Source organism: Anopheles ziemanni, chromosome 2 (assembly GCF_943734765.1).
Source record: "Anopheles ziemanni chromosome 2, idAnoZiCoDA_A2_x.2, whole genome shotgun sequence".
Lineage (NCBI taxonomy): Eukaryota > Metazoa > Arthropoda > Insecta > Diptera > Culicidae > Anopheles > Anopheles ziemanni.
The window spans coordinates 16,390,348-16,403,862 of NC_080705.1; the positions used below are offsets into that span (position 1 = coordinate 16,390,348).

General features: G+C 45.4%; 2 protein-coding genes across 2 annotated transcripts; one reads left to right on the forward strand and one right to left on the reverse strand.

The window, feature by feature from the left end:
- Positions 1–8,596: 8,596 nt before the first annotated feature.
- On the reverse strand, positions 8,597–9,594 carry LOC131281285 (WD repeat domain-containing protein 83). The gene is made up of 2 exons (XM_058310562.1): positions 9,528–9,594; positions 8,597–9,464 (listed from the first exon to the last, which is right to left on the reverse strand). The coding sequence occupies exons 1-2, from the start codon at positions 9,592–9,594 to the stop codon at positions 8,620–8,622; spliced, it is 912 nt and encodes a 303-aa protein (XP_058166545.1). The 3' UTR covers positions 8,597–8,619.
- A 482-nt stretch (positions 9,595–10,076) lies between these two features.
- On the forward strand, positions 10,077–12,400 carry LOC131294907 (menin). The gene is made up of 2 exons (XM_058322959.1): positions 10,077–11,280; positions 11,346–12,400. Exons 1-2 carry the CDS (start codon positions 10,175–10,177, stop codon positions 12,337–12,339), a joined length of 2,100 nt encoding a protein of 699 aa, XP_058178942.1. The 5' UTR covers positions 10,077–10,174; the 3' UTR covers positions 12,340–12,400.
- Positions 12,401–13,515: the final 1,115 nt, after the last annotated feature.

Here is a 13,515-nt window from a genome sequence, read left to right on the forward strand (position 1 = left end):
AAAAAACAAGTGCATGTCGTAATCGTCGGGCCCTTCCCGTGTTGTTACCACTTGGAAGAAACATTTTGCACCTGCTGTCGCGACTGAAAACAGCTTTATTCTGTTTCACGTTCCAAGCCACCCCGCCACCACCTTTGAGGTCCTAATCAAGATCAACCCTTTTTGCACCCTTCCCCTTCATCCCTGACCGGCTGGTGGTGGTGGCATCGAATATCGTGGTTTGAAAACAGGTTTTATCGCACCACCGGTTAGGGGACGGGGGGATGGGTGCCCTAGAACGCGACACTGACACACAGTGCTCCCCCCCACGGTGCCGCCGCCGCCGGGTGGTGGTTGGCACAACTCGTTCTAGATGCGCGTCCGGTGGTGCTTTATAACGCGAGCTATCGACTAGCGTATAACCACAACGCCACGGTTCCACAAAAAGAAGCAGAAACGCATGACAAAAAATGTGATAGTAAACCAATCAGTATGCATAACAGGCTGGTGGCGTCTGGTGGCCGACGACTTCACTGCTAACCGTGTCTAACCGTTAAGGTGGCGTGGTGGAAGAAATGCCCCAACGATCGATCAGACCGTACGAGAGCCGGTCCGAGAGCCGATGGTGATAAATCTCCTCCGACGTAGCACGGATTCGGAACTATGTGTTCGCCGGGATCGCTAGAGTATCCGATAGGTTTGGGCGGCATCAGACCCCACGGGTTGGGAAGGATTTAACCGGAGCTATCCGGTCGATGCCCACACGCGCGAAAACAGGCAACCGGTGCATTAAACCGACGGACCGCCCCCCGGTGAAGGTGCGTAGGTTGGCGAGCATCTTGGTCGCTCGTTAGTCAACATCCTACCCCCCTCTCGGCAGGAGATAAATTTTAACGACCGTCTCTTGGGCAGGGTTTGGGAAGGAAATCGTTTGAAGTGCTAAACCATGGGGCATTTACACCTACGACTTGCACAGAAGGTGGCTAGAGTCGTAAAAGTTTCTACATGCCGATGGGAAAAAGAGAGAGAGCCTCCAATATACCAAACACATTTGAAGCTGTGCGAAATCATCAAACCCTAGCTTTGGAAGCATTAAAATTGAGAGATCAAGTAATCAGCAAGCAAATGGTTGTAAGACAATGTTGGTATCATTGAATCCTTAGGTTAGGAAAAACACGAATTGGCTGTATAGATTCTAATTTATGAGGCAGAATAAAACCACATCTCCTTAGTTGGTGTTATTATGTCCACCTAATATAGAGCCAAGCTGCCGCGCTTTATTGACTGACCATTTGCGGAATGGTTCAGAAATATTTTATAGCAATAATTCCCTCGTACCCACGTCGAGTTCGAGTTGCTCTCGGCGGGAACCTACCGTTCAGACTTACTTCCAATTCTACGGTAAGCCTCGACGCCGCTGGGAGTCTGCGGCGGACAGGTTAATCGATCTGAACGCGACCGGCGGGACGTGCTCGACGATTCCATGAGAACAAGTACGATGATGATTCATTTCAGCGCCGTCGGTAAGCCGCACTTTCCTCGTCCCACCCTCAGGTTGAGGTCAATTAGATCTCACGCGAAAGAAGCCCAAGGCTAACGAGAGACCCGAGAAGCCCGACAACGGACGGTCAATGGCGAACAAAGAGCCCCTCCATGACTGGGTAGAACTTTGCACCTCACACCTTCTCGACTTTGGATCCGCTGAGACTTCATCGAGATCGATCGGTCTGTTTGCCCGAAAGCCGAACACAAAAAAATCCGCAAACCCTCAGATCTTCAAGGTGACAACATCTCGCAGATGGAGAGCGATCGTACGGAGCCTTGCTTGAAGATCCAACGAACTGACGGAGGTGAACCGTTCCGTACACAATGTTGTTCTCTGTGCGGGCCAAACGTGGGCCGAGCGCGTGTATACTTTGTCGTTTTTACCAACACACAAAAAGATCGTCGACAGTTTGGAACTGGAGTCGCAAGTCACGAGAATGAAACGACAGACAGGGTCCTCCATTAGCTGTGCCATCGCTTCCAACCCAGAGCCACCTGAGCCAGATGCAAGCGAGATCAAAGTTAATGGACTCGAGACACAACACGACGACAGCGCTACTTTACCGCGTTGGATGAAGTATAATTTCGTTGGAGCACTTTGCCACGCGCGCAGGGTGTGGACAAAGTTGAACCCGCCACCGTCAAGGTCGTCCGGTGTCGTAGGAACAATTTTGGAGAAGTGGAAGTTAGTCTGGTACCACACCAGTGGAATATCTGTTGAGATAATCTTTGTTGTCGAAAGTTGACACAGACTGACTTTGTAGCAGTCAGTTATTTCCAGAACAACACCTTGCCACGGTTAAGGATCGTTCTAGCAATCGACCACCGTATGCCTATATATCTTCTATTCCACACTTCAGCAATCGAATGAAACATCGATCGAACATTCCGCTCGTAATTCCTCGCGATGATTAAGAGGCGATGTGAACCGATAACAGGTTACGCTTGCAAATCTCACCCCTCCACACCCCGAGCTCTTAAACCTTCGTGGAGAACATAGTATAATTAATGCATCATCGCAAAACCTAACCTCCCTTCGCACGCATGACCGCAAGCACAAGTGGTGGATGTAGATGGCCTTTGGTTTGAATCGAAGCACCAGTTGTGTAAACCCGACTACGGACTCGAAACGAACCATCCAGCAGCCTTGGACCGGGGGGTGGAGCGGTAGCGATCGCACTCGGGCAAAACTTGCGGTCGGATGATGGTGTCGGGTCGGAGCAGAGCTATTGCGTTGAGCCATGTAGATTGCGGAGGGTACGAAACACGGTACACCTCCACCAAGTATGGTTCTGAATTCGAACGCGCAAGTCACCATGACGGTTTGGGGGAATCGGGAATCGGGTTCTCACACGAGTATCGGATTGTGTTGCAAGTGAGCCGTGGTGGCGCGCTGTGGCTTTTCCAAACACAACCCCAAACGGGACGAAGGTTCTTTGGCTTCAGCTAGAATATCTCCCGCGAGTGTGGATAGGAACAACGATAGATACCATCGGTTTCGCCATCTCGAGTGTGCGGATTCCAGATAGCTCAGTTTCAGCCTCTCCCTCCCAGTCTTGCTGGAACCAACCGTTGAAATGAAAATAATTGTTACGATATCCATTAAATGGCGTTGCTTGCTTCCATTCCGAAGCCACCACCGGAGATGGAACGAAATAAGCCGGTTTCAGAAAACCGTGAAACAACAAACATTACCATCAGCTACAAGCTTGAAACTTCATATGGAATCCACACTCATCTCGCGTATCATCCGCAATGGGCGTGACCGATCGAATGGGATGCGTTTTATCGAATTGCACATTAGATAACCATTGGATAAGTGGAGAACACGATCCTTGGTTGCGCACAAACAAAAAAACAGTTTGGTTTATTCGCAACGGGTTCGCTGAAAGCTGACACTCCGTTCGATCACATTTCAAAAATACCTTATCATTGCTTCGTGCCTTGCAAAAGGCAAACAAAATGTTATGCAAACATCCGCGGTACCGGTGTGGTCAAGCATCCGAAAAATAAAAACGAAACAAAATAGCAAAAACCCACAAAAACCATCGGTCAAGGCGTTTGCGACCGACCTGCTGCAGTCACCTCATAGCTGCCCAACCCTGAAACGGAAGCTTTGGGACCGGCAATAGAATATGCCTGAGAAAGGAAAAACAAAACTTATTTTTGGGTGGCATTTGGTGGGAATTTGGCATGATGCAACAACATTTAGATGGTCAAGGTTCCGTGCTGAAGTTGGATGAAGTAAGTGAATAATAAAGCATTTGCTGCATCTGGCAATCCAACCCGTGGGATTGAACAACGCCAGAAGACGACTGTCTTAGCCAAGACCGGAGGTAATCATTTCGAAAACCTTGGAACACCCTTGTGATCTTCTCCGAAGGATGTCTATAAACTTGAGTTTCTCGATGAGATCATCTTTTCAAAAAATGAAAACGAGTTCCTGACAAACTACCATAAACGTGAATAAGTACGGGAAATGAAACACAATGTTTTAAAGGCCTATGTTTCCCTTAATTGAGCTCATTAGATTGGTTTTTCATTCCCTCAGGGAGCCTGGAAATTATACATACGCGTTCCAGTTTCCCGCAAGTACGTCTTGCCCGCTAATTAAAACCGATCCCTCGGCCTAAGTATCATATTACCCCTTTGGCCGGCCGCTTGACATCGGTCAGATTTTTCTCGCCATCGACAGGGCGGGGTGGAAGGGAAAAAGTTAATAAAGCAAGGAAATATAATATGCACATACACAATGTATACCCTTTCCTATCGGCTTGATTATTCGTTCCGTGTCCTGATGCCCTCGTTCATTAGAAATGCCCATCGGAGGCCGACACGAAAGATAGCAAACCCTAAGCACGCGGAAAGCTTGCGAAAAGGGGGTAACTATTTACGTTTAAAATAACGCTCTTCGGAGACGGCATGAAAAATGTACCCCCAAAATAGGTCACTAACGCGGGGACATAGTACATATGCCGGGAGCCAAGCCGCATCGTACCGGCATAAAAAAAGATGGGCAACGGAGGACGCGGTAATGGGAATCGTATGTAAATCCACATGGGGCCAGCTCACAAGTAGCCCAGGACGTCGGTCGGTCTTAATGTCGCCGGGACAAGCCCTGCCAAGAGCCAAGTGGAATCCCCACTCCTTCCATCGTCTCACGGGGAATAAAATCAATTTTCCATGCGTTGCCAACACTCGGCCGGCGTATTGAGTTGTGGAGAAAAATAAATAATCCAAGTGTCTGTTTTGCAAAAACACGTAGGCGTAAGGATACGGTTGGCAGTGGGGGGAAAAAACGGGGATGCGGACAAACTGCACGGGGTGCCGTGGATGTTATTTACGAATGAAAATGCGTGCATAGCGAAACAGTGTCACACTGTCTGGCCCACGCCAGGCCTACATAAACATAATTGCATGGCTGGCTTGCCGGAACGTCGGTCCGCAGCGAGGAAGGCATGTGGGCGCCAGAAATCTTACCGTCAGCATCCAATCGATAAATCGTATTTTTACGCAGTTTAAGTGCGGACATTGAAAGAAAAAAAGCAATTGACACATGGCCCTTGACAAACACACCCTCGATAAATGGAGCAGCAAAATAAATGGCTTGAAATTTATGATTTAAAAACACATTCAAGCGTGCTGTTCACAAATAAACTATTCTGAAAGTATTCTATGCATTAGTATAGAGATATAAAATTTAAACTAGAAGTAGTTGTTGTAAAAAGGCGAAAGTCGTGCTTTAAACCTGCTTTTTAAAGTGAGATAAATTACACCACCGATGACAATCAGGAGGTTCAACCTATAGGGTCGGTAAACTCGGGATGAAAAAGTGAAAAAGGCAACATAAATAAACCAGTTACGTACAAATCTTAGACGAGGTGAAAAGCTAAGAATCACCCCGCAGTAGAGAACGCAAGAATGCGACCAAAGAATGTTACGAGTGCTTCGAAGCAGACCAACACCACGATCAAGCGAATGATCCTCGCTTCTATGCTGGCATCGGAGAGATGAGAATTTGGGGCTCTGGCGATCGTCCTTTCTTTTACTTCTATTTTCCTGCCTAATTTTTCAACGCTCCACGCCACGATCTTCTCATCGCACCGGAGGAATGTTTCTAGTTGGGATACGTTTCAGCCTCGGGCACCGTCTCGCGAGTCTTCTTCTTACTTTCATCTCCCGCAATTACAAGCCCAATTAGAAATCGAGCCCAAAACGAGTTCTGGTTTGCGTGCGTATCCTCCTGGAACGCAGCGAAAGATCAGTTTGCGCCCCAAAATTCGATCGGCATCGAAGAACCGGCCGGTGAATGCTTTGCTTGAAGCGATGCGTTTCGTGTTTCCTGTTTCGACCGGCCATCGTCGTCGCCCCGGCCATTGCTGTCTGCCACCTTTGACCACCGATCTCACTCACACAGCCCCAACCGCGGGGGCTCGCGCAGCTTCCGCGATCACAGTCTCTCTCGCTCTGTGGCGGCATTAAACCGCTGTCGTCAGACCCCATGATCATTCCCAACCGCCGACATGTTTGATCATGTTTGGTGTATGCTTATTTTTTTGTTTTTTGCTTCCATTTCGTACAGCCCAACCGAGAAGGTCGAGGTCGTGGTAAATTCACTGGATCCAACGCCAACCGGTGTCCCCGGGCAGTTGCATGCCACGCTATTATTGAGGATGAAATCATACCGCCTGAATCGAGATCTCTCTTTTGCATTTAAAATTCTCGTCGTTATTCTATCGAGTCAAAATCACCATTCGCTTTTCTCAACATTGCTTATGAATATTTCGAGGTTGTTTGCATCATCCATGAAATAAGAAATATCTTGTATCAAAGCAAGCGGCTTTTCATAAAAAAGTTTGTACAATTTGATGGCTAGCAAATTCATTGTACTGCAAAAAAGATTATCTAATGACGAATATTTGTCGTCAGCATTTCTGGAGCAAGCTTTTTTTTAAACACATGCAATCCAATGGTCAATGTTCACTAGAATAGCTTTGATGAAAGGATACATTATCACTTTTTACATGTTATTCCAAATCTTGAATGAGTAAGTGTGAGCTCTATTCTGACACATTTAAGAATTTTATTTTGCAGTCGCTTTATTTTTGAAGCAATATGAAATCGTGCATACGAGATAAAATTATCATATCCATATTGCCATTTTTTCGCGATGACCGATCTTGCAAACGGTAGGCAAAACAATTGTTGCTTTCTGTTGGTGTTACACGAAGCGAAAACACCGCTATGAGCTATCACTTTGAACTGGCGGCTTTTTATCGTCAATTCACGTTCCGCTTTTCTGTAAGTACGGTAAAAAAGGGCTCCACCGGCGAGCGCTAAACACGTTTCGCTAAAACACAAATATCACATACGAGATCGACGTCAATGGTGGACGAGTGTTGTGCCCCTTGCAACGTTAACCGAGCAAGTCTGAGAAAGAAACCTTCAAACAGCATATTGTCCGTTGGTTTTTACCGAACGGTGCGCATTTTTATTTGGCTTTTTGCGTCGCGGTGTTTGTTTTTGAGATAAATATTTTAAAATTGAAAGAAACAATTTTACAACAGCCACCTGTACTATGGTTACATAGAGAGCGATGCTTTCGCGAAATACGGTACATGCGCTTCCGGTTGGCGCTATGACGACGTACATGCATATCTATTTGATGTTGGTTTGGCGTGAGCTAATTACCTGGCGGTAGGGCTGTTTATGCAATCGTTGCCACGGCAATCCGCTTCTCTTTCCTGCTGCTGTATGCACTACACATGCACCCTGCTAGGGACGGATAACTGCGATGCATCAACCGTTTTTCACTTTTAAATAACGGCACAATTTTCACTTACAGGCACGGGGCGAGTGTTGTGTTAGAAGGGAAAACACCATCTGGTGAATATGGTTTCACAACGATACTAACGGCGGGCACGTGTCAACCGGCGTAATAACTGGGAAACTTGGACAATTGGTTTACGGCCTAGAACACAAATTTGCACTTTTTTTGGTTTTTATAACAATAATAAAAACAAAAAATACAAACTGGTTGAACAGAAATATTTGTATTTCTTTGTGATTTTAGTGACCTTTTTGTTACACTATATTTTAACTTAGAAAAACCGTCATGCACTTTTTCGACTCACTGCGCATTTATCCATTGGCAAATATTCGATTGATAAACAACGATCTTCCTTTTGCAGCGAGCAGCTAGGCAGTTGTCTCATAATCCACGCGGCATTCGATGGGGACGCCAGGCGATAGATATGTTGGGAAAACAATTGCACAAACTCACGGTACAACAATCACCGTAATTGTTACCGGTTTTGCTTCAGCACCAAACATGTACCACGATACGGTGTACAGTTACGCAAACTCACCAAAAAATGTGTATTTTTTCTTTGTTTATAACGAGACTTTGTGGAGCTCCCGTTGCAAGACTGAACTTCACGCACCACACGGCCCAAGTGTTTCTCACAAACTAAATCGAGTATTGAAGTGGTGACGAATCTGGATTCGGAAGATCCAAAGATTCAATCCCAACACGGATTCCAATGATTCGAATCCCTTTGGGATTTAATTTTCCCACCACTAGTTTGCTTAACGAGCAACCCCACGGTTACTTTAGCCAAGCTAATTGCTTGAATTGTAACTTTGGTAGAAGAACCTGGTTGGAAAATGAAATATTTTGAATTGCAACCTTCGGTTGAATGGAAGAACGGTAGTCAAGAAAAGGCAGAGAAAAGAAAACAATTATTTAGCTAAAATAGTTTTAAAATAAATAAATAGTAAAATAGAACATGAGGCTCTGGCCTTAGTTTTTTCGGTATTGGACTTAAGAAATACAGAATAAGTTTGTATATAAGCTTTGCTGGCGCTTGAAAAAAGGTCTTAAGAACCTTGACTTCATCTTTAATTTTTTAGCTTTTCAGTGTTTTTTTGCAAATGATCTTAAAATTTTCCGAAAATCAATTTATATCATAGAGACACCTCCAACAGGAACAAAATCCTATTACGCTAGGTTAAACGTACACCTTTTTGTCATTGTATACTTAAAATAAACAAACGGTCTATGGTATAACAGTCTATTTCAATAAAAAACTTCGTTTATTCTATTATATCCTCCGATTCTTCTTCCGGTAAACCCCATACATCTATGTGCCGTTTTCTGGCGAACAAAATATCACTTCCTGTGGGATGTGGCGCTAGAGAATGAACCACCTCGCTTCCTATGCGCAACCGTTTTACTTCCGTACCTTCGAGGAGATCCCAAACAACCGCTGATCCTTCCGCCGATCCAGATATAATTTTAGTATCGCTACAAATAATGCCACACTCGATGTGGAAATCGTCCACCCGGTGTCCCTTGTACTCGGACAACATTTCACCCGAATCATTGTCAATCAGTCTTATTCTACCATCGGAACAGGCCGCCAACAGACACTGGCCATCCCGCGTCTGCACGAGGTGAGTGATAGGTACACCGATGGTATCGCAGACTAGTTCTCCTGCCCGAATGTCGTATTGCCGGATGGACCCGTCCAAGGAACTGGAAATAATCTTATGTTCGCTCACCACCAGCGCACTGATGCAATCCTTTGCCTCGCGCATCGTCTGAATGGCCTCCAGTTTACGAGTACGGATATCCCAGCAGGCCACCGTGTTGTCTTTCGAGCCGGATACGACAATGGATGATTCTTCGTTAAATCGAATGCAGGTTACACCACCAGCATGGCCCCTTAAACGACGCACCGGCAACCCTGTCGACACATCCCAGTAGATAACGCTCTTGTCGAGCGAGGCAGATACGATGTAACTACTTTCACAACTCCCGGCCGCATCCATCACCTCATCAGCGTGTCCGCCGTACGTTTTTAGCAACAGGCCGGTACGCGGGTTCCAAAGTTTTATTTTCTTATCCGAGCCACAGGACAAACAGTATGAACCATCGACTGAAAAAAAAATGGGTAATGGTTATCCAAAGCGGATACAATTCCTCATACAATTAACGTTACCATTGTAGCGCACTGCTCGTACCGCTCCCTGTTCACAATTTATGCTTCGTTTGGCCACTATATCCATGTTAAATAGTTTTATTTAAATCATTCACAAAGTCCCTAACAAATCTATAAACAAAAACATTTGGTTTGTAAATAAAATCTTGGAATTGCCGGCTGTCAAACAACTTATCGATTTATCGTTTAGAGGTGAAAATATTTTTTTTAATCGACGAGGTAATTCTTTAAAAATGCAGCGATTTTTAAATGTTTTGTTTCGTGTTAAATAAGAAAACCAGCATACAAAATTTAAAAAAATGTACTCATATAAAAAAAAACAATTTAAACACATGGGAAAATGGTACAATACACCACCTGTTTGGCGCTGGTAACCCTAATCGAATGTAAACAAAGCACTTTTTCCACGTACTACGTATTTTATCGTTTTCCTCTGATGACACTTTTTGCGCGGAGTTTTTGCATGGAAGAACAAGAAGAAATACGCAAAATATTCAACCTGCAGGAAGGAAGAGTTTGCTGGCGAAAAACGGGACGAAAGGAAACGAAAAGATAAAGCGGACTGTGCAGAAAGGGTAACCGCGTCGTTGTGCGTGAACAAGCAAGCTGAGCAGATGGCGTAAAACGGAAAACTTATTGAAGTAACGATGACGGAATTCTGCGACGACGTTATCAAGCTATTCCCGCTTCGAGCAATACCGGACGTCATTAAACTGTTCCGGCAGCAGCTGAATAATCGCGAGGAGGAACCAGATCTAACGCTCCTGTCGATCGTGACCGGATTGATTGAACATTCGTTGACCACAAAGGTTCTGGAATCGACCTCGTCGTCCTCAACGTCCGCGAACAACAACAACATCCACAATAACAACAATAATGTGGAAGGTGGCAAAAGTTCAGCCGGTGCTGCTGGTGCAGATCCATCCGGAAACTTTCCGATCATCAAATACGACACCGTCGAAGGACTCTACAAGCGGTTTAAAACCGTTCTGGCACCGATCGAGAAGCTGCTGGTGAAAAACACGACCGACTCGAAGTTCGCCAACCGGGAGATCATCAAGAAGGTGTCCGATATCATCTGGAACTCGCTGCTTCGCAGCTCGTACAAGGACCGGGCCCATCTGCAAAGCCTGTACAGCTACCTGTGCGGGAACAAGCTCGACTGCTTCGGAGTGGCGTTCGCGGTCGTGGCCGGATGTCAGATGCTAGGCTATCGGGATGTTCATTTAGCTATCTCGGAAGACCACGTGTGGGTTGTGTTCGGGAAGACTGGCGATGAAACGATCGAAGTGACCTGGCACGGTAAGGGGGCGGAGGATAAGCGCGGTCAATCTGTCGCACCAGGCGTCGAGTCGCAAACGTGGCTGTACGTCGCTGGCAATCCGGTCGTTTGTAACCGCTACATGGAGGTGGCGGCCATTGTATCGGCGATAAATCCATCGCTTACGGCAACGAGCGCGTGCCTGGAGGTGGCAGACCTGCAACAGCAGCTGCTATGGCTGTTGTACGATATGGGACATCTGAAGAAGTACCCAATGGCGCTCGGGTGCTTGGGAGAGCTGGAGGAGGTGGAACCGACGGTGGGTAGGAAAAGCTGCGAAGAGCTGTACAACGAGTCGGTACGGTCGGCTCAAACGTATTATCGGAATCATCACGTCTATCCGTACACGTACCAGGGTGGGTACTACTATCGGAAGAATATGTACAGAGAAGCGTTTGCTTCATGGGCGGACAGCAGCGACGTCATACGATTGTAAGTAACTTACCTTTGATATCCCGGCGGAACTGTGAACATTGTTGCTTTTTTGTTTCTGTTAGGTACAATTACTCTCGCGATGACGAGGAAATCTACAAGGAATTTCTCGATATCGCCAATGAGCTGATCCCGCAGGTGATGAAGCTGGAAAGCTCCGGACACTCGGCGAAAAGTATTTTACGTGACTCGACCTGCTTCGCTAACCTGTTGCGTTTCTACGACGGCATCTGCAAGTGGGAAGAATGCAGCCAGACGCCAATCTTGCACATTGGTTGGGCCAAACCGCTGGTAGCTACGATCGCAAAGTTCGATCATGACATACGCTCGCAGGTTATTATCAAGTGTGCCGACCAGGAACCGCAGGCTCAGCACCACCATCAGCACGAGAACGGCAAGAACGGATCGGCAGAACCAGAGAAAAGTGCTCAGGCTCACAACAACAACAACAATGTAGTGAAGGCCGACACAAACGTTAGAAATGGTAGCAATGGAAGCGTTGCCAAGGGCGACAGCAATAGTTCGTCGATGGCGACTGCGTTACCGAAGTCGCTCGAGGCAATCGTTGGAAAATGCGGCGAGAAGCTGCTCAATCCCGAGTTTCTGCTGCAAGGCGGGGGGCAGCCATTCACTTCGGAAGAAAGCACACCCTCGTCCGATGGCGACAGCAATCTGGTAAGTGCATCCATCGGAGCTGATTTGCTGTTGGGAAGCGGCAATGGCAACGGCGATGCGGAGGCAGTCAAGCTAGAAAAAGAAAAACCGCCCGCGAAGGACAAGGAAGATCCGGATGTCGATCTCGAACCGAAACGGCCCATCATTATGCTGTACAGTCAAAAGATGAAAGGCCTGAAGGATCTGCTGCTGACAGAGAAACTGAACACAAACGCTATATCGTTGCAGATTACGGCCCAGAGTCAGGTGCAGGTAGGTGGGAAAAAGTTGCGCGGTTCACAGTTGGCACAGGGTGTTGCTTCTCTTAGCGGTGCTAGCGGATCGTTGATGTCCAGCGATGGCAGTGAGGGTAACACTCGACCGAAACGTGCCCGCCGAGAGTAATATTTCTAGCCGGTGGAAAATACACATAATTTATTAATTGGGGAGGGGGCTATGGCGTAAGAATGCGACAGGTAGTTTTAGCTACCTTTTTTTTTTTAAATCGTCCACTTTTACGTAAAGGTTCTTTTTTGTTGGGAATATCAGCATTTTTTTATATAAGTTTTAATTTTTATTCGTACAGCCATTCCATCACTCGAAGCGACCGTCTCTAGTCGGTACAAGTAATTTTATTTATCTTTTAGTTTCATAATTTTTAACCACATCGTTCTTGACATGAGTTTGCTTTCGAAAGCTGATCATTTCGGTAGACAATCAATCGATTACAGATGATCTGTGAGTTTTATGTTTCTTTCGTACTAAGTTCCTTCCGTGTTACAATAATGTGACAAAAAATCTAAAACGCTTCTAAAACGTTATCGTGTTGCATTAAATGCAATAAAAGTTTTTGCTAGGATTATAACAACCTATAGTCCTTTTCCAACCTCTGATGGGGTATAACCTTTTTTCTTTGTTTCTACCTTTCTACGTAATAAGTATTCATTCTTATGTGATTTTTTTTACTAAAACTCTATTATTAAACAATTTATTTCGGTTTTATTCATTCGATTTAATTTTATGTTACGGCCGTTATACTATGTTATCAAAGCTGCTTTTCACTTCTAATAAGTCGCGATAAGCTTTTCACTGTTGTTTGCGACTGGAAAGGCAAAATATTCAGTTATGCTTATCACAATTGGCGTTAATTCCAAACACGTTTAATTGTGAAAGGCGGCTCCAAGGTACAACTTATAAAAACCATGTAGAGAGAGTCAAGTAGAGAGCAACAACAATCAAACACTTAGCCAATCGGTATGCAATACACCGGAATCAAAATTGTTTTCTTGTTGTAAATATAACCTCGAGCTAGTGTAACTTATTATCTAACGCCACTTTTATTCATCAATTTTTATTGTTTCACTGGCATGACACTCATTTCTGATTGTTTCAATGCATGTTTAGTGTATTTACATCGTTAATCTAAATCGCTCATGTTTTATTTGGCTCCTTCGAAGGTTGGTTTCGAACCATCTGTTTGTAAGAGCAAAGAAAAGCATATAAAATAACGAGGATAAGTCACGGCAAAGCCACAAAACTATTGATTCGTATACATTTGTTGCAAAAATTTAATTTTTTATC

Coding starts and splice junctions, on each gene's coding strand:
- LOC131281285 (XM_058310562.1), bottom strand. CDS start 9,594: ATGGATATAGTGGCCAAACGAAGCATAAATTGTGAACAGGGAGCGGTA. Junction 9,465..9,527: donor ACGAGCAGTGCGCTACAATG/GTAACGTTAATT, acceptor TTTTTTTTTCAG/TCGATGGTTCATACTGTTTG.
- LOC131294907 (XM_058322959.1), top strand. CDS start 10,175: ATGACGGAATTCTGCGACGACGTTATCAAGCTATTCCCGCTTCGAGCA. Junction 11,281..11,345: donor AGCAGCGACGTCATACGATT/GTAAGTAACTTA, acceptor TGTTTCTGTTAG/GTACAATTACTCTCGCGATG.